Consider the following 26,446-nt stretch of genomic DNA (forward strand, 5'->3'; position numbering starts at 1 on the left):
CTTAGCAACCCAGCTGCGCCAGGCGACCTTAGCCTCCCACAACCCGGAAAAGGAGGCCAGCCCTCCCCGACTCTCCCTCTCTCCAACCCCCACCCCAACTACGACATTGCGCGCCCGTGTACCCCCACCCCACCTGCGCCAAGCCCCGCCCCCACCTGCGCCAAGCCCCGCCCCCGAGCCTCCCGGCGCCCCGCCTTCTCCGCACCTGGCTCGCGCAGTTCCACTCGCCATCTCATCCTCTCGCTGTCGCGTCCTATTTTTCCCTCCTCTTCCCAAGACAGCGGGGACGATCCCGCCTGCGCCGCCTCGCCATTGGACGGAGCGGACGATCCTTCGCCTCCCACTGGCGGGACCCGCCGCCCTTCATCCCTCCGCACCCGCCTCCTAAGCGCCTTGGGTGGGTTGGGTGAGGGGAGAGGGTTATTTCAGGTCGTAAAAGCTGGCGGCCATCAGATCCCTTTCTCTCTTTTTTTCCCTTTATCCGTCGGACGCCTGGGTTCTCTGCAAAGGCTCCCCCCCTTTGCTGGGAATCCTTGCAAGGGTTAACGGGCTTCTGCAAACTCGGGGTGAGGGTGGACTGGAGATCCGGCCTGGGTAGGTTTGGGGGGGCCGTCATTTCGGTCACTTGAGGAGAGAACTAGGAACAGCTGAATCATCCGAGGCTGCGGAAGAGAAGTTTGCAAGCGGAAAGGATGATTTAATCCTCAGGCGGTGGGGCAGGGGAAAGTGGGGAGGGGACTTCCCACTTGGAAGGGATCACCCCCTTCTCATCCTCCCCCCCCCCGCGCCGCAGCGCTTGGCCTGGATGATGCAGCCCGCAGCGAAGCCATCTGGCTCCGGATCAGCCCAAAGCGCGCACACGCCCTAAGCACCATCTACAGGCCACGTGGAGGCCCACCGCTCCCTCTTCATGTTGTATTTATGCAGCCACTTCTTTGGAGCAATAACCTAGGCTCCCCAGAGCTGCTGCTTGCAAATCAATAATAATGAAATAACCCTGTGCGCAGGCAGCTTGCTGCCTTTGGAAAGGCATGGCGCAAAAGGAAAAAGGGAGGGGGAGGGCAGAGGTGAACAAGCGAGCTCGTCAGGCCCTGGATTCCTCCTGCAAGAAAGTGAATAAGCGGCCTCTACGGAACCCACTCAACCTGGCGAGATTAGGAGGTGCCAGCATTGGCATGCGTAGCCGGACCGTTGGAACTGAAGGGGATGGTTTTGCTTTCAAAGTCCAAAAGGCTACATTTCTGCTTCAAGAGACTTAGGCCCCATCTGCACTACAGAGCACTCTGGTGCCACTTTTAAAAGTGTGGCTTCCCCCAAAGGATCCTGGGAACTGTAAAGGTTGCTGGGAATTATTTTGAGACCCCTGTTCTTCTCACGGGTCTGAAATTCCCCGAGATCCCTGGGGAGAGGGAAAGAGGGGTCTCCTAACAACTCTCAGCACCCCTAACTAACTACAGCTCCCAGGGTTCTTTGGGGGGAAGCCGTGACTGTTTACAGTGGCATAAATGTGCGTCAAATGACTATCATGCAGATGGGGGCTTTGTTGAGAGATTTTGAAAACGCTCTTTTGCTCAGAGTCTGATCCGCATTCTCCAGGTACTTGTTCACATTACATGCTTAACAACTGGGCAGCAGAACTCCTACTATTGGGCATGTGAAGGGTTAAAGAAGGGTCAGGTGAAGCTGGCCAGGATCATCCAATTGGAATCTGGATTCCTGCATGCAACACAGGAGTTTGAGAAGGGAGTGGGAACTTGTAAGCACCGAAGTGACATCCCAGGGGCGCCACCCAACCGTCTTAGGGGCTCCGCTCTGGATTCGTGTAAGGTTTACTCCTCAACCTTATCTTCTCCCAAAGATATCCCACAAGGTGGTTTACAATGGAGGGAGCAGGATGAGGGGAGGGTATCTGGTGGACCACCCCACTAGAAGCAGAATGAGATTGGGTTCCTTGTGTTTTGGGATTGAGGAGGGGCTAGCAGAGAGAAGACTTCTGGGACACCAAAGCCTAGAAGATTGGCAGCAAATAGTTGGGAAGAGGATCTCTGGATTCTTTCCTATCTGTGGACTCCAAACACGCTGCAAATGTGTTTTGTATTAACGGATCCAGAGTGATTTTCAAGAAATTGCAGAACTGGGGGAGGGGGTGGGGGGTAAGAGAGAGAGGTACATGGAAAGGCGGTCCTATCCACAAACCATCTTCAAGATTTGCCTGCTATACGATGCTAGAGTGCAAGGCTATGGGATCCTGGGAACTGTAGTTTGCTAAAGGGCGCTGGGACCTGTTCTGTGAGGGGTGAACTACAGTTCCCAGGATCCTTTCAGGGGAAGCCATGAGCTTTAAATGTGTGTAGGCAGCCGTTTAGATTATGTAATATGAAATAAGCCCAGGCTCCAGAGTGCGAGGCCTGCCTTGAATGAACCACGGACCCTGCCCCACAGCTGGTTGTGGGGTGCGGATGGGGAGGGGGTTGATCCAGCAAAGTGCCCAGGCGCTGATCCATGCAAAGGAAACTCTCCAGCCATGCTGGGCAGGGTGGCGTAGACTCCCTTATCCCTGCTCAACGCCCCCCCCCCCGCCCCTTGCAGGTAACTGGGTGGGGTCACACACACAGGCCCAACCTGTTTGGCTGCCGCCTGACGGGCGGGTGGGAGAAGAGCTCACCGTGTTCCTCCTCGCTTCACACTCACCTGGCCTCACCTGAACAGACCCTCCCGCCCCACCCAGTGCGCAGCCAAGAGCTTCGTCCTCCCCCCCCCCCATGGAAAAATTCCTGGCTCTGCTTCCCAATCCTGTTCCCTTCCTTCTCAGCCTGAGTCAGAAACAGCCACACGCAGGAGAGCATTTTAAGCAGAGCTGGGCGGAAAGCTTGGAAGAAGCTCACAGACCCCTTGCCAAGGCAAATAGGTCCCTTTGCACAGACATTATCTCACTGAAGTGCCTGAGCCCAAGGCCCCATAGCAGTGGGGGAGAGCCCGTTCCAAGAGGGAGGCAGGATCTGGGCCCAGCAAGGCTCGGGTGTGTGCCGACTCCGAGGGATCACAAAAGCCCAGCCTTAGCGGTTGTTTCCCCACCCACACCCCAAGCGCACACACCTCTCGGGATTAGAGCTCAGGCCGTATTGTTCTGTTGCTCTGGCACGGTGTAACCAAAGCAGCTCCCTGCCCCGAGGAGCTTACAATCTGTGTTGCAAACAGAGAGAAAGGGAGAGGAGCTTGCGATGGCCATGCGCTCTGCCTTCACATAGAGTCATAAGAGTCGGAAGAACGGATGTGTGCGTTTCTCTGCATACAATTTCCTTACTGGAATTTGGCAGGGGCAGAGTGAATTTCAAGGTAGAAAATGCCCTGGAGCACATAGAGAGGGCGCGCTTCAGCAAGGACAGGGGGAAGCGTTCCTGAGCATGTGCAGAGTGGTATAGCGGCCTGCACAGGGTGCATTTTAAAAGGCAGTGCCCCTGAGCCGGTGGAGAATGCATCTCAATTAAGACAGGTGACAGTGGTAATTTGGTGGGTGCAGAGTGCATTTCGATTCAAAAGGGACAGATTAAAGTACTTACATAGCAGTAAGAAGCACTGGGCATGCTTCTGAGCACGTACAGAGTGCATTTCAGTAAGGACAGGTTAAGGTTTCCCATGAGCACATACAGAGTGTTGTTGGGGTAAGGAGAGGTGCAAGTTCTCCTGAGCATGTACAGAGTGTTTCAGTGGGTGCAAGTGACTATATACCTCCCTGAACCTTAAGATCCTCTTTGGAGGCTCCCAGCTGGATGAAGTGAGGCTGGTGAGAACCAGAGAAGGGGGCCTTTTCAGGAGTGGCTCCCTGGTGACCGAACAGTCTTCCCAGGGAGTTTTCTCCAGAACCATCTTTGTGATACTTTCATGTTTACCCAGCCCTTTCCATGAATGATGTCATCAGGGTCTATCCCTGCACTTTAACTTTGGAGCCTGGCGAATCAGGGAATTGTAGAGTCGGAAGGGGCCACAAGAGTCATCTAGCCCAACCCCCTGCAATGCAGGAATCTCTTGCTTAACGTGGGCCTCGAACCCATGACCCTGAGATCAAGACAGAGCCATCTCGAAGTTTGTTTGTTTTGTATCTCTAGAACTTTTGACTCAATGGTTTTTTGTCTTATTTTCCATTTATTTGGTAATTGAGGTTTTTGTTCTGCTTTCTTTTTATTTTTTACTTACGGTATTTACTGTATGCCACCTAGCCCAAGCTCAGCAGAATGCACTCTGCACATGCCCAAAGTCATGTTTGTTTGTTTGTTTATTCACAACATGTTTATGCTTCCACTGACCTGGGAGAGAACAGGTTTCAAATCCCCACTCAGCCTTGAAGCTCTCTGTGTGAGACCTTGAGCCAGTCGCTCATACTCAGCCGAGCCTACCTCACAGGGTTGTTGTGGGGACAAGGGGAGGGGGAGAAAACTACCTGCACCACCTTGCGCTCCTTGGAGGAAATATTTTATAATAGTAATAATTATTATAAGTATATACTACGTGAGGTGATCACAGTATTCTGCCCTGACTCTCAGAGAATTACTGAATCCTAGGCACACTAGATTTCAAGCTGATTTTACATATGAAAGTGTTTCTAATTTTTTTAAAAAAATTGTTATAATTGTTTTTACTATTAATTGTTTTTAATATATGAAATGGCATAATTGTTTCGATGGCTGTTTTTATTGTGAGACCGCTTGGAGATGTTTTGTGGGAAGTGATTCATGAATGGAATGAATGAATGAAATGAATATCTTGAGTTATTTGAATTTGCTGTCTGTATGTGTTCATCGCCCAGCTATCCACAACTTTGCTTTTAGTACACAGGATGTAAACAAAGCAAAAAACGAACGAATAAACAAACAAGGTGCATAGACCAGTGGAAGAAGCGGTCTGACAAAGCATTGCTGTTGCTGCACACCGTAAATTTAAAGCATGCCCGCTCAAAGAATACTGGGAAATGTCGTTTGTTCAGGGTACTGTAGCTCCAATTAGGAGTAAACTACAGTTCCCAAAACTGGTGGCTGGGGATATGCTTTCAACGTGCTTTAAACACTTGGTGTGTACACAGCCAGGGTGATTTTCAGGGGGGCGCCCCACCTTCCCAAATTGCTTTGCTGCACATTTCCTGGTTGTGTGATCTTAACACGTCCTGCACAGCCCCACCCTCAAAGGTTTACTCAAAAGTAAGTCCCACTGTCATCATCTTAGTCGGTATCTGTATCGGATTTGAGATTGCAGTTATTTAAAATTTAGGGTTCCAGTTGGTTTTAATATGTTTATTCTGCATTGTGAAATCGCATTGAGGTTAATAAAATTATCATCATCATCATTATTAGTGTTCAATGGGGCTGACGCATGTAAGTGTGCACAGGGCTGCCTGCTTTGCATTAGCTCCGCCTCTTCCCAACCCTAGCTCCGCCTCCTGTCAGATGCCCCGCCCATGCCCCAGTGGTCACTAGCTGCTGCTACAGACCTACATATTTAGTGAGTCGCTCCCTGATCCTGTTCCCCTGGAAGCAGCTAGTTCTGATTGCAAATTCTGAAACTGAGTCCTTTTAATTAGTAGGTTCCTCTTTGCAGCCATAGTGAACTGCTTTCTTCCTTTTCACTTTTTCTCCTGTTCTTCATTGGCACGAGACCTAAGGCCCATCAAAATGCAAGAGGCTGTGGATCAAAAAATGTGAGTTCTTGTTAGGGTTGCCATAATACGTCCGGAATTTCCTGGACATAGCTGGATTACTGCAGCCAGAAGCAGTGCCCGGCCGGAAATTGCAAAAATGTCCGGGAAAATCCGGATGTATGGCAACCCAAGTGTCAGCAGTGTCGTTTTTGGCGATTTCCCTTAAAAATAGCTCAAAAAAACTATTTTGCCAAATAGTTGCCAAAAAAAGGTTGCCCAAAAAGCTGAACATCTTTGGGTCAAACTAAAAAAACCTGTGCCCCTGCTTGCCCTGATCCCCTAACCAATGGATTCAAGTTACTAATTTTTGACTATAGATCAGAAGAACTTTCTGACAGTAAGAAATAGTAATAATAATATTATTATAATAAATTTTTATTTATACCCCGCCCTCCCCAGCCAAAACCGGGTTCAGGGTGGCTGACACCAGTAAAATTACAATAAGGCATAAAAAGAAAACAATTAGTTAAAATACAGGTTAAAATACAATTTTAAATGTAGCCTCATTTTTTTAAAAAGGCCCAAGTCCAAAACCATAAGGGAGGAAAACATAGGGGTCAGACTGAGTCCAGCCCAAAGGCCAGGCGGAACAGCTCTGTCTTGCAGGCCCTGCGGAAAGATGTCAAATCCTGCAGGGTCCTGGTCTCCTGTGAGAGCGTTCCACCAAGTCGGGGCCAGTACTGAGAAGGCCCTGGCCCTAGTTGAGACCAGTCTAACCGCCGTATGGCTCGGGATCTCCAACATGTTGTTATTTGTGGACCTTAAGGTCCTCTGTGGGGCTTACCAGGAGAGGCGGTCCCGTAGGTACGAAAGGGGAAGAGGTTGAATAGCAACCTCTATTAGTGGTCATTCAGATTCCTCCGGGGAGGTCCACAGGCAAGGCACGAAGACACTGATACGCATAAGGAGACCTCAGCTGGATTAGCCAAAGGCCCACCTAGCAGAGTTGTCAAGTTCTCCCTTTTTTTAAAGGGAAATTTCCTTATGCTGAATAGGCTTCCTCGCGAGAAAAGGGAAAACTCGACAGCTATGCCACCTAGTCCAGCACCCTCAACTGGCAGTGCCCAGCCAGATGCCCCTGATGGGAAGCCCCCGAGCAGCCCCCAACTGCAGCAGCGCCTTCCTTCCCCCCCCTTCCGATTCCCAGTACACTGCCTCCGACAGCGGAGGGAGGCCTTGAAGCCGCCGACTCCACTTTATGGCGTGCACTGATTTGAAAAACCCCACGCGGCAGGAGGCAAACTCTGTGGCTGAAGGGATCTAGCGGCGCTCGCTTTGGGGGGGCGTCCGCCTCGGGTGGAGGGGAAGCTTTCCTGTGTCAACCACTTCAGAGGGGCTGAGGAAAGAACGGCGGGCTCAGGAGAGGCATGAAAGGCAAGCCACACTCGGAGGCGTACGTAAACCACTCTGCGCCTCCAGAAACCGACCCTGACACCTGATTTCTAATTTTAGGCCCCGTCAGAGAGGAACAGTTCCTGCAAGGGGGAGATAGGGTGGGAGCCCTCTGCGCTTTTTTTCACCTCTTCCTCCACTGGCCCAGACTGTTGGTGGCATTATACCGGTAGATTAAAAAATGGGGTTGGCTTTGACATCAAGGGACTCGGTGTCCCCGAAGTCCGCTGTCAGTCAGAGAAGAATGGGTGGAGGCAGGATCCAGAAAAAGCAAGGGAGATCTTTATTTCCCTGTTGCAACAGAGTCCCCTCTGCTCCTTGCAAGGAGGCGAGAGACCCAGAACAAAGGTATACTGTACGTACAAGGACCTTTAAAGACTTCAGGAATTGGCAAACCCCTTAGCCAAAGACCACCCAGACATCACAGAAAGAGGCGGTTTACAACAGAAATTTGAGAGTGCGGCTTCTCTCCTGTCTGCCAAGATACCTGATAAAGGCATTACCTGGCCAGCCTACGGTAGCCAGGGGTGGCCAACCTCCAAGAGACTGCGAACTACTCACAGAGTTAAAAACTGGCAGTGGGGGGTTCAGGTTGAGGTTGTTGAGCTTTTTTTAGGAAGGATAGCCATCCATGTTTTGGAGGGTTTGGGTTAAAGTTGAGCGTCTTTAGGAAGGAAAGCCCTGTTTTGGGGGCTTCAGAGCACAGATGTATAGCTTTTTTAGGGGAGCCAAAGTTGCTGAGCTGCTTTGGGGAGAGCCAGGGATCTACCACAGATTTCCAGTGATCTACCAGTAGATCACGATCTACCTGTTGGACATGCCTGGCCTAGGCGGTTCTTTTGAGATGGTAAATACTTTAGTTCTTGAATCCAGGTCACAGGCCTACCCTATTCCCTACACAAAACACGCCCCTTAAGACAGCATTTGTAAGACTTGTAAGTGAAAGAACCATTTGGAGAAAGTTTCTCCCATATTTTCCCTCCTGTCAAGGAAATGTTTTAGAGTCATTAAGAGTCAATATGGGTTCAGGATTGCCCTCCTGTATGGGCAAGGCTGGGAGAGACCCCTGCCTGAACATGCTGGAGAGATGTTGCCAGTCAGTGTAGACAATATTGTGGGACTCTGGGCCTGCTTGTGGGCTTGCCCTACATGTATCTCTCAGGGGCACACTTAAAAACCTGCCACAACACACTCTTTGCCCGACAGTAGAGCCGGCTACCTCTGGTGGTGGGGAGACTCCTGCAGTTAGACGGAAACATAAAGGGATAATAGCTCAGTCAGTGGAGCACGAGACTCTTAACTTTCAGGGTTGTGGGTTCGAGATTCCGTCATTGCAGGGGGGTGGCCATATCACCCTCTGCAGTTCTCTGAGTCTTTCTCATCTTCCTTCGGCTACCAGATGTCTGGGGATCCAAGCCGCTGCCCCGTGGCCCCTCCAGCAGTCAGATGACAACACAAAGAAGTTTATTCTGGCTCGCTCTCTTCCTCCTCCACCCCCACCCTCTGTTTTCCTTTAAATCTTTCAGTTTCTCTGAAGACTCGAGAATCACGCTGCGGGTTGTGGGTGGGCAGGGGAGGTGCGGGGGGGGGGAGGTTGGGAAGCGGCAGGGAGGAAGCCGTCACTTCCCCCGTCATGCACAGCCGTCTAGGAACATGAAAGGCCCAAAAATGGCTCATATCACAGCCACAGCCGGGTAATTTTAGATTCTGGGCTCCGTGGTCTCCCAGGCGGGGAGGGGGGTTGCTTTTTAGATCAAGGAGGGGAATCTGTTTCAACCCCAAGGGCCACGTTCCCCTCTAGGCAAGCTTCTGGGAGCCACCTGGCTACGGATCTGGCCTTTAAGCTTTGCATGAGAGCTGTAAGGAAGCACATCTACTCCCATCGCAGGTTTCTGGCCCTTCCCCTTAAAGCTGAAGTAAGCTTCTAGTCCTCATGGGCCCATATTAAAGACCTGGCTTTAATAGGAAGCTGCCTTAGGAAGGCTGCACTTGGTATTTGTCTACAGTTTGGGGGAAGAAAAGGCTAAGGCGTAAACCCTACAAAAGTAGAGTCCCTAAGATACAGTAGTTGGATAGCAACTTCCGGAAACTCCTGCAGCCAAGAGGGGCCACACCTCTTGCTCTGCTTTCCTTTGGACCCCTTTGGAGAGCAGGTCTATAGCTCAGCGGATCTGCTCTGTGTGCGAAAGGCCCCAGGTTAAATCCCTGGAGAGCTGCTGCCAGCCTGTGTAGACAATATTGAGCTATATGGATCCCATGACTCCGGATAAGGCAGCTTCCTGTATTCCTATATAGTACATGGACTCTGTAAAGTATTTATGAAACGTTTGGTGCAGCTGGGGACACACCGCCCCCTGGTGGCAGTCACAGAGATGCCACTTTGAGTACACTGATTTCAAAGAATAGGAGAGAGGTTCCTTAGGAAGATGTGTGGGACTCAGAAGCCCACCTCCCTCTCCCTTGGCACCCAGCCTGCTGACTTCCTTCCTTCCCATTTCCAGACGGGCTGGATCCGAATGAATTTGTGGCATTGGGGGGGGGGGGAGATTCATTTCGCACATGCTCAGAGAAGCCCTTTCAAGCACATATCTCCACAATTGCTGCAAAAGCAGCGCTCTTACTTCCTTTCTTTGTGCCGCTCTGCACATGCTCAGAAGTACTCTTGTCGCAAGCATCCATTCCCTGGGAAATGTATACCCTGCCTTCCAGCTTCGCTGGGGGAAGCAGCTCCAGGGAGGGGGCGTGTCTTGACAAAAGGACCCTCCAAAGGCCGGAAAGGTGCAGTCAACTCTCCTGGGCAGAGAACGTACTCGGAGGCACTTAACCTTATGCCTGCCCACCTGACCTCCTAATTTGCTCCTGGTTGCGATTGGTCAAATTTAGGGTTCCAGTTGAAGGTCTGTAGCTCAGTGGTAGAGCTTCTGCCTCGCGTGCAGAAGGTCCCAAGTTCAATCCCCGACATCTCCAGAAATTGTGCCTGGAGCCTGGGAGAACCCCTGCCAGTCAGTGTAGACACTATGGAGCTAGATGGACTCAATGGTCTGGCTTGGTATAAGTCGGTTTCCTATTATCTTCTTAGCTGTACATTTTGAATGATGAGGACTACCGGTAGGATCTTGCAAGCAGAGAGGCTTCTGCCTGTCTGTGTTGGCAATACTGAGCTAGATTGACCCAATGACCTGGCTCTGTATTAGGCACCTTCCTATGTCCCTATAGAACACTTGTTCGGCATTGTCAAGAAATCAAACTCCCATAGTGAGGATTCGCCGGCACTTTGGAACTCCCTGCCGATTGACACCCGATTGCACCTTTGGTGCACTCTTTCCGGCGCCTGCTAAAAACTTGTGGTTAGGAAAGCCCGGCTAGAGTTGTAGAAGGTTAATCTGGTTTTCGGTTTATCATTGGTTTTAATTAGTCCTTTGAACGTTTTAAATAGCTGCTCTTAGCAGATAGCTCTGCTGCGGAGAGCGTGGGTGCTGATGATGCCGAGGTTGCAGGTTCGATCCCTGCATGGAACAGCTGCATTGCAGGGACTTGGAGCCCCGGAGTCCCCTCCCAACTCTCATGATTCTGAAACAGTCTGCATTAATCATGCTATTCGCTTTATTCTTGTTGTAAACCTCTTCCGAGGGTCGCTGGTTTCCTTTTACAATCGAGTGGTATAAAATTTTTATGAAATGACAATGAAATAAATAAACTGGGTATAAAATTGCTTGGCCCGTCACACCTACAAAAGGTATTGTAAGGCTCCTACTTTTGTTATAGTACAACTTCCTCCGGCTCCCACAACCACCACCCATTTCCAGTCCCTTCCAGCCATCCTGCCTTCTCCTGCCCCGGCAAACCTCCCACCTAATTTATCTATCTTCTCTGACCCTCTCCTCGAGACCCACTTTCCCATCCTCACAAACACCCCTTCCTCCTTCTTTCTCATTTCAGGATCCCTCTGAACGCCCGCTCTCTCTGCTCAAACAGAGATGGGGTTCACAACTGGTTTCCACCACACACACACCCCCGCACAAATATCAAGTTATGTGTTCTATGCAGCGCACTAGAAATAAATGTGGCACACTAATAGCAAAAGAGAAAAGGAGGCAAAGATAAGGAAATGTCTCAGCCGAAGCTGGGCTCTTACTTAAGAGATCCAAAAGGTCAGGACACAAGCAAGATTTCCCTCGCTATTTTTTTGCTTTCCGACGTGCCGTACTTCCCCAACAACTCTGGGACATCAGACCAAAGGGTGTTTTTTTCCTCAGCCTGGCGTCCTGTCCTCAAAAGGGAGCCCACCAGAGGTTCACAACGGGTACGGCATCTCCCCTGCATGCAAAAGGTCCTGGGTTCAAATGCTGACATTTTCAAATGGGCTGCAAATGACCCCGTCTGAAACCCTGGAGTGTTGCTGCCATCGGTGTATTGATAATATTGAGCTAGATGGGTCAAGGGCCGGGCTCACTTTAAGGCAGCTTCTGTTGTTCCTCTTTAATACACCAGTTTATTCAGAATCATGAGGACTGGAATTTTAGGATTTCGTTTTATTACATAAAAGACCTTAGCTACGGGGTAGAGCGCCTGCTTTGCATTCAGACAGGTCCCAGGTTTGCTCCTGGTTATCTCCAGGCAGGGCCGGAGGAGAATCCTGCCAGGGACCCCAGATAACTGCTGCCAGTCAGTGTAGATACTACCAGGCCAGATGGACCAATGGACTGATTTGGTATAAATCGGCTACCCGTGTCCTACAAGCGAGGTGGGAAGCTGTGGGTTGTTTCCCTTGCTAGCATGAGGTGGGAAGCTGTGGGTTGTTTCCCTTGCTAGCTGTGGGTTGTTTCCCTTCCCCAGCATGTGATATTCAGAGGTAGACTGCTTCTGGAACTGGAGGTTCCATTTACCCACCACATTTAAGAGACGTCGGTGGGTCAATTCTCCTCCAGGAATCATTCCAGCCCCGTTTTCTAAGGCCGTCTAAGCCAGCAGAACGTTCCCTACAGTGGATACTGTCAACTGACAGCAAAAAAAACCCCACCTTTGCTTCTCCAACCTGCACTTATTGCTGTTCAGCTTCACGGGGTGGCCCCAAGTCCCACCCCTTTTACAAACCTGAATTTCTGCCCCAGCAGACTGCTTTGAGTAGCTGCCCTCCATCGCCAAAGCAGCAGCTACATTTACACGACAAATCCAGTTTGAAAGCAGTTTCGTGTTGTTGTTGTTTTTAAATAACCCTCCTTGAGAACTGTAGTTGTTGTTTTTTTTCATAAGGGAGAGGGATGCTGAAACTATAAAACTGCAGTCGCACTAGCAGAAGTGCTAAAATTCCCAGGGAGGAATCTGCTGAACTGGTTGAACTGGTTTGTGAACTACAAAAAAGAAGAAAAGCGGTCTGCTGTGAACCTGAGTTTCTTGGGCCCTGCTCTAATTCCGCCTTGAGACTACTTCTAACTTGCTCGCCCTCAGGCTACCTTCTCGACTTATATATATATGACACTACCTTCTCAACCCGTATATTTATAAGGAAACAGATAACTTACAAAAGCCACCCGACTCTCGCAGAATCCTCTCTCTCCCCGCGCGAGGAAGCTGGGAAATATATGTAGATCTTTCCCGGACTCCCCCAGGGCTCAGAGAGGGGGTTCCCCCCCACCCGCAAAACCAGCCCCCTTTCCTGGCTCCTTGCCCCCCTCTTCATCTAGGGATGCTCAGCAGAACTTCCAACCAACATGGGCAAGAGGTGATAAACCGCCGCGAGTAGCACAGGCCCCAGCCTTTGCCAAAGCTGATCCGGACGCTGTGGGCATCGTAGGGCCCATCGTGGTGGCCCTGCCAGCTGCCCAGGTTGCCCGCACGATCGTAGTCAAACACCTTGAGGGAGTAGCCAGGAAGGAGTTTGTGAACAGCCGGCCCGGAGCCGCCGGGAGGACCCAGGGTTGGGGAGCAGACGAAGACGGGGTGGTCGCTGCGGTTGTAAGCCCAGACGCCGCTGCCTTCGCGGCTCAGGAGCAAGCCTTGCCCGATCTTGGCCCGGGCTCGCTGCACGGCTTGGCTACGGTTCCTGGAGCCCAGCTGGCCCAGGCAGAAGCCGCTGCCGGCCGGGAGGTCGGCGAAGATGTTGACGTGGTCGTCGTGGACGGGGAAGAGCCTCCCCACTCGAAGCCGGTATTCCCAGTAAGCCAGTTTGCACCAGTGGCCGTCTCTGAGGGAGCGCTGGGAGAGGCTGGTGTCTGCAAGGGGGGAGGAGAAAGGCATTTGCTTCAGAACTTTTTTTAAAAATTTTTTTTAATTGGTTTTACAAAATAAATCTCACATTTAACACGTTGAGATTTCAAAATTAAACAAGATTATTCCGAACCTTAGGACCCCCCTCCATGGGTCCTTAGTAGGTATATCTAAATCAACTGCATATTGTAATTCTTCCACATTAAAGTCCTCCAAGAACTTTTTATTCTAAAAGAAATTATCAGCTTGTTAACTAGTGAAAAGCGCAAAGATGACAAAAAGAAAAACTTAGTGCAGATACCCCAGCCGTATTTTTAAAAATGGAAACTTGGACATAAAAGTTTTTGCAAAATCTCAGAAGAAGAAGAAGAAGAAGAAGAAGAAGAAGAAGAAGAAGAAGAAGAAGAAGAAGAAGAAGAAGAAGAAGAAGTTGTTGAAGAAGAGAAGGTTAAGGGGTGATATGATAGCCATGTTCAAATATATGAAAGGATGTCATATGAAGGAGGGAGAAAGGTTGTTTTCTGCTGCTCCAGAGAAGCGGACACGGAGCAATGGATTCAAACTTCAAGAAAGAAGATTCCACCTAAACATTAGGAAGAACTTCCTGACAGTAAGAGCTGTTCGACAGTGGAATTTGCTACCAAAGAGTGTGGTGGAGTCTCCTTATTTGGAGGTCTTTAAGCAGAGGCTTGACAGGCATATGTCAGGAATGCTTTGATGGTGTTTCCTGCTTGGCAGGGGGTTGGACTGGATGGCCCTTGTGGTCTCTTCCAACTCTAAGATTCTAGAAATGCCATTCACTTCATATGGCTGCTTCACACCATCCAAAACAATAAGGGAACTGAAATGCACACTTCGAAGAAGAAGAAGAAGAAGAAGAAGAAGAAGAAGAAGAAGAAGAAGAAGAAGAAGAAGAAGATCGCCAAAATCTACACTTCTGACATGGGTTGCCATACGCCCGGATTTTCCTGAACATTTAAGCAATTTCCGCCCAGAAGCTGTTTACGAGGGCCAAATCCTGGCTACATTCAGGGAATTCCGGACATACGGCAGCCCAAGTATATTCCTACATTGCAGGGGCTAGGCTAGATGTCCCTCAGGGTCCCTTCCCACTCTCTGATTCTGTGAGTCGTAAATGTAAATTATAAAGCGCCGCAGCCTGGAAGGACAAAAGTGCAAAGATAAAATGCGGCTGAAAAGGTATCACAAAGTATTAACTCACACGAATAATAAAGATTTGTTAAAAAATGAAAGTATTCTCCAACTGTGAGTTCCATCATTACTGAGAATAAAGGTTCCAACAGAGGTTTAAATGAGCTAAACATCTTCGCAAGCTGATGGCACTGAGTGAGCAGGCGCCTCAATTGGCGTAGTGGTTAGAGGGTTGGACTACTAGGACCTGGGAGTGCGGGTTCAAATCCCCACTCAGCCATGAAGCTCACCTTGGTTCAGTCACCATCTCTTAACCTAACCTACCTCACAGGGTCGTTGTGAGGAGCAGAACCCTGTAGACCATTTTGAGCTCCTTGGAAGATAAAAGTGGTATATAAATGCAATAAAAAAATATAAATATTTGCATAAGAAATAAGATCATATATATGAATGAGTCATTCCAGCTCTGCCTTTTAGATACTTTTCGTTTAGGAGATAGGAAGGGCAATTTGCCAAACGCTTAAAAACCAGCAATGCAGATGATTAAGATTAAAAGTCTTCCAGGATATTAGCAATGGAGCCCCTGGGCTGCTGTTAAGAAATGAGAAATAAGCTCTTTCCTTTCCACATACAGCCTCAAAAAAGCTAGGCGGAAACATGGAAAGATTTTAGTTTGTTAACAAAGAGATCTCAGCAAAACACCTTATTCCAAAATTCATTTGAGAACTTTTAAGGAGAGCCCTGCAGGATCAGACCACAAAGTTAAGGTGGGCACTTCTGTGCCACAAAAAGAGAGAGAGAGAGAGAGAGAGAGAGAGAGAGAGAGAGAGAGAGAGGCAGAGATTTTCATGCGCTGGTGCATATATACAGAAACAAAAGCATAGATAATGATGCTAAGTTAAAGTGAATTGTATTGTACTGGAGGAGTCTTCGAAGGGGAAAAGGCTGTAGAGCAAGTATCCCCAAACTTCAGCCCTCCAGATGTTTTGGACTACAACTCCCATCATCCCTGACCACTGGTCCTGTTAGCCAGGGATCATGGGAGTTGTAGGCCAAAACATCTGGAGGGCCGCAGTTTGGGGATGCCTGCTGTAGAGCATCTAGCTTGCGAGTGGAAGGTCCCGGGTTCAATTCCTGCCATCTCCAGGTAGGGCTGGGAACAGTGCCAGATTAACATATAAGCTAAACAAGCTATAGCTTAGGGCCCCCTCTCTTAGGGGCCCCCAAAAGGAAGAAAAAAACTGGATGTACGTTTCCAAATTATAATATTTAAAAAAACAAATAAAATTAAAACCTACATACAGCAACAGTGTTGTGTTAGGCTCCTATGATGTAAGTCATGGGCCCCGCCTGCTAGCCCGCTCCCTAAAATATCACTGGTTTGCTCATTTCTATATATAGGGTGCCTACCGGTACATTCTGCATGGACTGGTTGCATGGCAACATGTGCAAACGGCTTTAGATACCTACGGTATTAGGTCCATAAATTACCATATAGCATATATTCAACACAAAAAACAGCGACCATTTGTGTTTGACAAAGGACAGCGGGACATATAAAGGGCCTCGTTACCTTCAGTAGCCTAGGGTCTCATCAAACCTAAATTAAGGTTACCAGGTGTTTCCCCCCCCCCAATGAATCCAGGGACACTTTTCAACTTCAATGGATTTTGTATGGGGACTGATATGTAAATCCAGGGACTGTCCCCGGGAAACGGGGACGTCTGGTAACCTTAACCTGAATCAGGCCCTGCCTGGGAATGTCCCCTGCCCAAAACTCTTGGAGAAGTCATTGCTGGTCAGTGCAGACTAGTGATTCTCAAAGGGTGTGGCAGGAGAGGGTGGCAAATACGGTAGGAAGGGAAGATTCAAGGACCACCAATATTATATTCTGGGAATGAGTCATGTTCTGACCACATGTTCTGAGTCATGTTCTGGGCACCACAGTTCAAGAAGGATACTGACAAGCTGGAACGTGTCCAGAGGAGGGCAACCAAAATGGTCAAAGGCCTGGAAACGATGCCTTATGAGGAACGGCTTAGGGAGCTGGGTATGTTTAGCCTGGAGAAGAGAAGGTTAAGGGGTGATATGATAGCCATGTTCAAATATATAAAAGGATGTCATATAGAGGAGGGTGAAAGGTTGTTTACTGTTTCTCCAGAGAAGCGGACACACAGCAATGGATTCAAGCTACAAGAAAGAAGCTTCTACCTAAACATTAGGAAGAACTTCCTGACAGTAAGAGCTGTTCGACAGTGGAATTTGCTGCCAAGAAGTGTGGTGGAGTCTCCTTCTTTGGAGGTCTTTAAGCAGAGGCTTGACAGCCATATGTCAAGAATGCTTTGATGGTGTTTCCTGCTTGGCAGGGGGTTGGACTGGCCCTTGTGGTCTCTTCCAACTCTATGATTCTATGATGTAGCTGCATTGCTTCATAGTTTCCACGTGCCCCGTGGTCATATTATAATGTAGTTGTGTTCCTTGTTATAAATCAAGCCCCGCTAGGAGTTGTATATTTTTGTTTTCCCATGCATTTCTTATCAATGAAAAAAAAAAACCGTGTGGCGCGAGCAATTTTTATTCTGAAAGCGTGGCCCAAAGAAAAAAAAGCTTGAGAACCACTGGTGTTGACTAGGGTTGCCATAAAATTGAAAATCCAGACACAAAAGTTGTTGAGTTTTTTTTTAAGTTTTGCCCAAAGTGGTTGAGCTCCCCCCCCCCTCAAAAAAGGAAGTTGTTTTTGAGCCATTTTTAAGGAAATTCGCCAAAATTCTGAGGTGGGTTGCCTTACGTCCAGATTTTCACAACATTTAAGCTATTTCCACCCGGACACCGTTTACGATGGCTGAACCCTGGCTGTGTCCAGTAAACCCTAGCAGACAGTACTGAGCTCGATGTGTAAGGCAGCTTCCTATTTAAGTCGGCTATTTATCCAGATCCATGAGGACTAGAATCTTCCTTCACTTCTAAGATAAAGAAATAGGTAGAGCTAGTGACCTTCTGCATCCATAGCAGACACCCTACGACTGAGTTATGGCTCTTTGGCCCCCCTTTGGCGGCAAGGCACAGCCCCCAAAAGCAAAAAAATGAGCAATTTTAATTTATTTTTTACTAGGGACTGATAGAATTAAACAAATAAGGAATGGACTGTTCCTCCTGGTCAAGGAGACTCCTGGGTTTCTGCTCAGACAAAGGCGCCCTGGGACAATGGGAGAGGGAAGTCCCACGGGGCCCGGCTGGGAGCGCTGAGAGGCGGCACGTAGGCCCCACAGTCTCTCGCTGGGGTCCCACATCTTTGGCTGGGACAGAGGAAAAGCCAGCCCAGGCGCCGAGAGCTTGCTCAGACGTGGCGGCGTGGCCGGGCGCCAGATCCCAGCCTGCATTGTACGTCAAGGCACATTGTCTGTGTCTCTGCGGGCTGCAACTTCCTCCCGGCCGCCGGGAACCAGAAATAACAGGGGCAGCCGTCTGTCGTCGTCCGTCCCTCGCTTTTTGAAAAGTTTCTGCTCTGCAAAGCATCCAGGAAGGCCTCTGGGCTGGGCTCTTCCCTGCCAGCTTTTCATGCTCCTCGCAAGAGGGCAGCACAATCGGCGTGCCCGGGATCAAGACCTCTAACTGCAGGAGGGTTTTCAAGCAGGGTTGGGCCCACTATTCAGGGTGGTGCCAAGAGAGGCAGGTTTCAGTCCACACACGGCCAAGAATAAGAAGTGCACTGCTAGATCAGAGCAAATTCCCGTCGAGCTCAGTCTCCTTTTCCCTGTCTCTCAGAAGCCCACAGATGGGGCGTAAAGTCAAGGACCTAATTATATTAATTTTGAGTATTTGTACCCCACTCTCTGTCCAAAAAGGCTCCGAGAGCGACTTACCTACAATCAAAGCAAGACAGTCCCTAGCTGCAGGCTTGCAATCTTTAAGAACAAAAAATGCACAGCACACAAGGAAAGAGGGACAGGGAGGGTAGAGGAAAACCCAAACCCAAACTATTGCCCTATATAATGACCAAACGTGGGCACAGTTCAGGGGCAGGTGATTCCTGGTGGAGCTGGGCCTCCAGCAAAGCTGATGGAATAAACCTTCTGCTTCGTAACTCTCCCTCTGAGGCAGCCTGATGAAACCAAGGTGACCGCAGAACATACCCTAAAGTTAGCAAGTTTTTTTCTATGAATCCGGGGGCCCTTATTGATTGCTATGTACATGTGATTGCTGAGAAAGCTGTGAATCCGGGGACTGTCCCCGGGAAACGGGGACACCTGGTAACCTTAACATGCCCCCAAACTGCCCTGGCAAAAATGGGACATTCAGATTTTTCTTGTGAGAGGAGAGCGGCCAATATGGCCGCCGCGATCTCGCGTTATTTGGGGCTGCACTTTTCGTGGCATGGCAGCCCAAAGTGCGTGTTTAGAGGTGATGCGCAAGTTTGCTGCCCCCCCAAAGCACTTTTGGGGCACTGTGTCCAGAAAAAAGCCCTTTTGGGGAGGGCTGCAATCTCGCACGGGTCATGAGAGCTGAGATCTCCCAAATGCAAAGCAGATGCTCCACCCCAGGCACCCCCAAACTTCGGCCCTCCAGATGTTTTGGACTACAATTCCCATCTTCCTCGACCACTGGTCCTGTTAGCTAGGGATCATGGGAGTTGTAGGCCAAAACATCTAGAGGGCCACTGTTTGGGGATGCCTGCTCTACCCCTTCGAGGAGTCACAGCAAGCTGAGAGCAACTGGCGGACCGACCAGATCGGAAGCTGGTTCCAATCCCTGCTGGGAAAACAGCCTGGACACAGATTCAGCCATGCGCAGGATCAGACCCTCTCTTGCACCTTCTTACCGAGGCTCCCGATTTCTCACCTTGCCATATTTTGCGGTTGTTGTTCAATGTGTTGGCGCACTTCAGAGGCGTTGCGAAAGGAGAGATCTTGCCGTAGGGGGGAAGGGGGGTCTCTATAAAAGAAAATAATAATAAGAAAAGGCATGAGCCGCTTTTAAATCCCTTGGCTCATATCTTGAGGATTAGCTGGCAGTGGGTGGGCGAGGCCTGCGTTTTTGCTGCCATGAGAAAAGTCCAGCATGCTATAAGCCCCAGCCAGATTGGATAATGGACAGGGATGGTGGGAGTTGAATATGGAAGAACATAAGAACATATTGAGAGGCAGTGTGGTGTAATGGTTAGAGGACCTGGGAGAGCAGGGTTCAAATCCCCACTCGGCTCATGGTTGTGACCTTGGGCCATTCACCATCTTTTAGCCTAATCTACCTCACAGGGTTGTTGTGAAAATGAAATGGGGAGGAGGAGAAACTATGTACACCACCTTGAGATCATTGGAAGATAAAGGTAGTATATAATAATAATAATAATAGCAGCAGCCTGCTGGATCTGGCCGATGACCCTTCTAGTCCAGCATCCTGTTCTCACAGTGGCCAACCAGATGCATCATGGGAAGCTCTCTAGCAGGGCCTGAATGCAACAGCAACTTTCCCCTCCTGTGATTCCTGGCAGCCGTTATTCAGAAGCAATGCTGCCTCCAACAGTGGCAGGAGAACACAGACGTCGTGGGTATTAGCCGTAAATAGGCTTAACTTCCAGTGTGTCCAATCCTCTTTTAAAGCCATCCAAATCGGTGGCTGTCTCACTGCCTCCAGTGGGAGGGAGTTCCATAGTTCCAACTATGGATTGCATGAATGAGCACTTTGTTCTATCTGCCCTGAATCTTCGAGCGCTCAGCTTCATTGGAAGTCCACGCAGGTTTGGCCAGAGCAGGTTTGGCCCCCGGGGAAAATGGAACGGGGAAGCTGTGGCCCTCATGAACTTTCTGGGCTCTCCCAACTCCTATCAACGCCAGCCAGTATGCCTGATAGCCAAGGATGATGGGCGTTCTGGTCCGCCAGATCCAGCCAGCATGGATCCCATTATCCCTGGCCATAGGCCAAGCTTACGAGGGCTGATGGGAGTTGTAGTCTGCCAACACCTGGAGGGTCAAAGGCCCCCAACACCGCCTGATTTGCCTCCGGCGTTCCTCACCAGGTACGGCGAGCCGGCTGAGATGATGCGGGTTGCAACAGTGGACGATGCCTTCTCCGCCGGTGCTCTTGCAGAAGCTGAGGCGCTTGAGTTCGTGCGGGTGGCGCAGGTCGGGCCAGCGGAAGAGCCGGCACAGGAGGAGCGAGGCGGGGGGCCCCGGCTTGGAGCCTCGTGACTCCACCCAGACGCAGCCCGACTCGCCCGCCCCCCTGCTCTCCACCGCCCACAGCAGCAGCTCCAGCTCCTTCTCCTTGAGCTTCTTGAAGAGGGCCAGGGCTGCCGGCTTCAATGCCCCGTGGCTGTCGTCGGGGCCGGGCGTGACGCAGCGGTGCCTCCAAAGCCGTTGTGCTAAGCTGGCTCGCCGAGACCGGAACATGAGGCTTTATGGAGACATAACGACAAAACCACCATTTTATTATTATTTTTTGCACGTGTTCAAAGCATCTCCTCAATCGTTGGCACCGCATCCCTGTAAAGTAGCCTGTTGGAAGTGCAAGGATCATTCAGTTTGTAATTTAAGGGTTAATTCTGCGAGTGTGGCAGTCAGCTGAACAGGAGGTGGTGGAGGTGTTGCTTAGCAACCTGACAGAGCATCATGATCTTTGCTGAAGTTTTTTGGGTTTTTTTTGCGGGGAAGAGGGGGGGGAACCAGATAGAGGGCTTCCTCGGTAGTGTGAACTCCCTCCCAATCAGATGTCAAACAGATACAGTGGTACCTCCACTTACGAATTTAATGCGTTCCGAACGCACATTCGTATGTCAAAAAAAATTGTAAGTCGAATCCCATAGGAATGCATTGGAAGAAAAAAATCGCAAGTCGAAGCAACCCTATCTAAAAATTCGTAAGCAGAAAAAATCCTATCTAAACCGCATCCAAGATGGCGGACGGAGCTCCGTTCTTAAGTAGAAACATTCGTAAGTAGAGTTATTCGTAAGTAGAGGTATCACTGTAAATAATTGCATAACCTTGTGAAAACATCTGAAGGCAGTGCTATATAGGGAAGCTTTTAATGTCTGTTGGTCTGTTGTGTTTCCATATACCAGGCTTCCTCAACCTCGGCCCTCCAGATGTTTTTGGACTACAACTCCCATGATCCTTAGCTAGCAGGACCAGTGGTCAGGGATGATGGGAATTGTAGTCTCAAAACATCTGGAGGGCTGAGGTTGAGGAAGCCTGCCATATACAGTGGTACCTTGGTTCTCAAACACCTTGGTACTCAAACACCTTGGTTCCCAAATGCCGAAAACCCGGAAGTAAGTGTTCCGGTCTTCAAATGTTTTTCAGAAGCCGAATGTCCAATGCAGTTGTCGGCTATTGTTTCTGGGGCGCCTGCACCAATCAGAAGCTGCGTCTTGGTTTTCGAACACTTCGGAAGTCAAACGGACTTCTGGAACGGATTAAGTTTGGCGCTTTTGTTTTTGCTATTTATTTTGTGTTTTTGTTTTTGAGGCTTTTTCGGTTAACTTGTTTTTGGGACTGTGTGGAACCCAGTTCAGCTACTGATTGATTGGTTGGTTGGTTTGTGTGACTGCAAAAATGGATAAAAGCCCCCCATCCAAACAATGACTATCATCTCCAATACCGTCTTGTTTATTTTATAGTACAATATATTGATTATTGCATTCATTTTATGGTTTTGGAATGCTTTGTTTTTTGGAACGGACTTCCAGAACGGATTAAGTTTGAGAACCAAGGTACCACTGTATAAAGGTAAAGGGGACCCCTGACCATTAGGTCCAGTCATGACCGACTCTGGGGTTGTGGCGCTCATCTCACGTTACTGGCCAAGGGAGCCGGCGTACAGCTTCCAGGTCATGTGGCCAGCATGACGAAGCCGCTTCTGGCAAACCAGAGCAGCGCACAGAAACGCCGTTTACGTTCCCGCCGGAGCGGTACCTATTTATCTACTTGCACTTTGACATGCTTTAGAACTGCTAGGTTGGCAGGAGCTGGGATCGAGCAACGGGAGCTCAGCCCGTCGCGGGGATTCGAACCTCCGACCTTCTGATCGGCAAGCCCTAGGCTCTGTGGTTTAACCCACAGCGCCACCCGTGTGGCGCTTTTAATGTGTGATGGTCTGCTGTGTTTCTGCATATTCTGTTGGAAGCCGCCTAGAGTGGCAGGGGCAGCCCAGTCAGATGGGTGGCATATAAATTTTTTATTATTATTATTATTATTATTATTATTATTATTATTATTATTATTATTCAATGATAGAGCATTTGCTGTGTGTGCAGGAGGTCCCAGGCTCAGTTAGAGCTGGGAGAGACTCTGCTGCCCGAAACCTCAAAGAGCTGCTGCCAGTCAGTGTAGCCAGTACTGAGCTACATGGGCCAATGGTCTGACTCAGTATAAGGCAGAAATTCCTAACTATTCACAAACAGGTGGACAGTCTGCCCCTTGAGAGATTAGGAGATCTCCTCCTCCACAGGCTGGAGAGCCATCTGTTAGGGGAGCCGCAATGGTATCAAGCAGAGAGGTGGACTAGATAATTTCTGAGACCTCCTCTGACTCTCAAATGCGCAAATGCTTCCTCATATCTGTTGAGAGTCAGCTAGGCGGCCCAGCTGAAAATCCCAGAGCCTGCTCTGCTGATTCCCTGCAAACAGCGGTGGCACAACAGCACAAAGCGACCAGCATCCGTTGTGCATTACGGCCACATTCTAACCCACATGGACTTGTGCAAACAGAGGCACACCAATGGAAAAGAAACCCTATCTATGCATGTAACAACCACGGCGAGAATTCTTTGAGCCCCAAAATGGGGAAGAAAAAAAGCAAGAAGTACCAACGAAAGAAGAGTGGCAGATGAAGATGATGGACTTTGCAGAGCTGGCGAAGCCGACAGGAAAAATCTGAAACCAGCACGATCAAGTATTCCAAAAGGATTGGAGTAAATTTATACAATATTTCAAAGATTATTGTAAGCGATTAACATCACCAGCAGGGCTGTCCGATGATTTGCAATGTGATTTTTTTCTATCTTTCTATATTTATTTAAAGTTTGAGGCATTCTGTAATAAGTCCACCGTAATTGGAATTGGAAAACGTACAAATTGCAATGATATAATGGTTAATTTCGAAAGCCAGGAGGCAGGAGGGAAGGAAGTCGATAGGCTCTAAAGAACCAGGGTGGCATAGTGGATAATGACGATGTGAATGTATAACATTAAATGGAAAATAAATAAAAATTTTATATATATAAAAAGGGGGGGAGCCGGGGAGGGGAACCAACCTAACTGACCCAACCAGAGGCCACATTCACAACCTCCATTTAAAGCACTGTGTACTGCTTTAAACAGTCATGGCTTCCCCCAAAGAATTCTGGGAACTGTAGTTAGTTAAGGGTGCTGAGAGTTGTTAGGAGACTCCCGTTTCCCTCACAGAGAACTATAGTTCCCAGAGGTTCCAATGAAGAAGAGGGATTGACTGTTAAACCACTCTGGGAATTGTGGTTCTCAGAGGGGACTGCAGGGGATGGGGGTCTCCTAAAAACCCTCAGCACCCTCCACAAGCTACAGCTCCCAGTATTATTTTAGGGAAGCCATGACTGTTAAGAGCGCTGAGAAGAGAGCTCTAGTTCCCAGCACCCACCAGCTGCTACGATTTCCACAGCAGTTTAACTAACAATCCCTCTTCCCAGGGAATTCTGGGAATTGTAGCTCCGGGAGAGGAACAGGGGGTCTACTATAATCTCTCAGCTCCCTTAACAAACTACAGCTCCCAGGATTCTTTGGGGGAAGAAGTCATGGCTGTTTAGAGAGGCATCACAGAGGTTTAAATCTCTGGTTAGCAGAGGCTCCTTCCCACACTAACCTCTGCCCTTCTTAGCACTTTACCACCAGTGCCAGATTTATGTATAAGCTAAACAAGCTATAGCTTAGGGGTCCACTCTCCTGGGGGCCCCCAAAAAATTAAAGGAAAAGAAGCCTGGATATACATTTCCAAAATCTAAGATAATAAAATAAAATAAAATAAAACCTACAGCAGGGGTGAGCAAACTTTTTCAGCAGGGGGCCGGTCCACTGTCCCTCAGACCTTGTGGGGGGCCGGACTATATTTTGAAGAAAAAAAATTCCTATTCCCCACAAATAACCCAGAGATGAATTTTAAATAAAAGGACACATTCTACTCATGTAAAAACACCAGGCAGGCCTCACAAATAACCCAGAGATGCATTATAAATAAAAGGACACATTCTACTCATGTAAAAACATGCTGATTCCTGGACCATCCGCGGGCCGGATTTAGAAGGCGATTGGGTCGCATCTGGCCCCCGGGGCCTTAGCTTGGGGACCCCTGACCTACAGTTATTATTTCATATTATAGCAAGTTTCTAGAGACTAGATGATGAGTCTTTGTAAACTGTGTTTCGAAAGGAACTTTTGTTATTGCCAAATGTCAATGTGTTTGCATTATTAAGTTTGCTATGAATAAAAAATAATTTCAAGTTAGAGCTTAATAATTATTTCACTATTCATATACTTCTTCTTAATGGTATTTCACTATTAATATACTTCTTCTTAACTGTGTTTCAGTTCAACATTTACTTTGATAAAATACATACTTTGTTATGTGCAAACGGCTTTAGATACCTATTAGGTCCATAAATTACCATATAGCATATAGTCAACACACACACAAAAAACCAGCGACCATTTGTTGTTGCCAAAGGACAGAAGGACATATAAAGGGCCCCATTACCTTCAGTAGCTTAGGGCCTCATCAAACCTAAATCATCCGGCCCTGGTCAGCAAATTATCTATCACCCGTGCACCCCGCGCAAGCGACACGCGTGTGACAGTGCACGCGCGCCCGCATCTAACATGTGAATGCGCCCACCCCGCTACCCAGCAGCAGCAAGCAGGTTCCCTAACTGCGCGGAGAGTTAGAGACGTCTGTCCAAAAGCGAGATAGGGCGGATCACACTCACTGTGAAGGCAACGAGCGGCTGAACACACCACTGGGTGCAGACCCCGCCAGGAGACCAGGACGGCTCAACCCACAGATTTCCTGGCAAGCACTTTTCTTGCGGGCTGTTCCCTCCCCATATTTCCTCAGTCCAGCCTCTCTCTCTCTGCGTGGGAGGCAGCAAGCAGGGGGAGGAAACGGGGCGTCAGTGGGGTTGGGGGAGCTTGGGGGGAAAAAAAAACCTTGGTCTGGAGGGATCTCTGCCAGGGCGGGTCATGCCAATGGGCAGCAAGCAGCTGCCAGGCTTGACCTGGAGGTTTTCTCGGTGCCTGGGATGTCAGGGGAAAAAAATGTATATTCCATTAAATTTACTTTGGGGGCATAAAGCGCATTAAACAATCCTGCCCAAGCGATGTTTATTCCAGCAGGGTGCACAAGCAGGAAAGGTTTCTGCCTACACCATATTATTCTTTGGCGATCACTCGTAGCCGAGTAAGATTGTCATCCACAAAAACGGTTTTAACAGCGAGTGCGTAAGTGACTGTGGAGGCCAGTTCTGGACCCACACGTCCTTCCACAGTGGGGACATTGGTTCCCGGGTGGCAGTTGATCATGGTGTGGATTTGCCAAGCGTGCCTTTCTCTTAGCAGGTCTCTCCCTTGCGTCCTGAGTTCGAGTGTCTTCAAAGCCCATGACACCTTTGGTAAAGGCTGTTCTCCGATGGGAGCGCTCGCAGGCAAGTGTTTCCCAATTGTTGGTTTTTATACTACATTTTTTGTAAAAAAAATTTTTTGCCTTGAGACAGTCTTTAAACCTATTACGCTTTCCATTTTTAAGTTTGGAATAGAGTAATTGTTTTGGAAGACGATCATCAGGCATCCGCACAACATGACCAGTCCAACGAAGTTTATGTTGAAGAATCATTACAGTATTATTATTATTATTATTATTATTATTATTATTATTACCAGCCCTTCACCAGCAGATCCCAGGGCAGGTTCCAACGATTTTACAATTCAGAATGGATAATAGCAGGGCTTTTTTAAAGCCAGAACTCACTAGAACTCAGTGCCGGCACCTCTCA

At 48.9% G+C, this 26,446-nt stretch overlaps 2 protein-coding genes across 3 annotated transcripts in view; both read right to left on the reverse strand.

The window, feature by feature from the left end:
• The window catches only part of ZBTB7B (zinc finger and BTB domain containing 7B), a 57,825-nt gene extending 57,476 nt beyond the window's left edge, over positions 1–349 (reverse strand). Inside the window, exon 1 of the mRNA XM_060269745.2 lies at positions 206–349. Coding sequence (XP_060125728.2) covers positions 206–236 — 31 coding nt within the window. The 5' untranslated portion in view covers positions 237–349. The remainder of the gene's footprint in view (positions 1–205) is intronic.
• Positions 350–10,662: 10,313 nt separating this feature from the next.
• On the reverse strand, positions 10,663–25,450 carry LOC118075617 (SMAD family member 6). 2 transcript variants are annotated; one of them, XM_035097669.3, is made up of 4 exons: positions 25,385–25,450; positions 20,451–20,830; positions 19,280–19,372; positions 10,663–13,293 (listed from the first exon to the last, which is right to left on the reverse strand). In XM_035097669.3, exons 2-4 carry the CDS (start codon positions 20,824–20,826, stop codon positions 12,758–12,760), a joined length of 1,005 nt encoding a protein of 334 aa, XP_034953560.1. In that variant the 5' UTR covers positions 20,827–20,830; positions 25,385–25,450; the 3' UTR covers positions 10,663–12,757. The 2 variants fall into 2 exon arrangements, with proteins under 2 accessions (XP_034953560.1, XP_088515764.1); XM_088659638.1 differs by having other exon boundaries at positions 25,156–25,450.
• Positions 25,451–26,446: the final 996 nt, after the last annotated feature.

The sequence above is a fragment of the Zootoca vivipara genome, chromosome 16, assembly GCF_965207765.1.
Source record: "Zootoca vivipara chromosome 16, rZooViv2.hap1.1, whole genome shotgun sequence".
Taxonomy (NCBI): Eukaryota; Metazoa; Chordata; class Lepidosauria; order Squamata; family Lacertidae; genus Zootoca; species Zootoca vivipara.

Coding starts and splice junctions, on each gene's coding strand:
- LOC118075617 (XM_035097669.3), bottom strand. CDS start 20,826: ATGTTCCGGTCTCGGCGAGCCAGCTTAGCACAACGGCTTTGGAGGCAC. Junction 19,373..20,450: donor CAGCCGGCTCGCCGTACCTG/GTGAGGAACGCC, acceptor TTTCTTTTATAG/AGACCCCCCTTCCCCCCTAC. Junction 13,294..19,279: donor CAACCGCAAAATATGGCAAG/GTGAGAAATCGG, acceptor CCCCCCTTGCAG/ACACCAGCCTCTCCCAGCGC.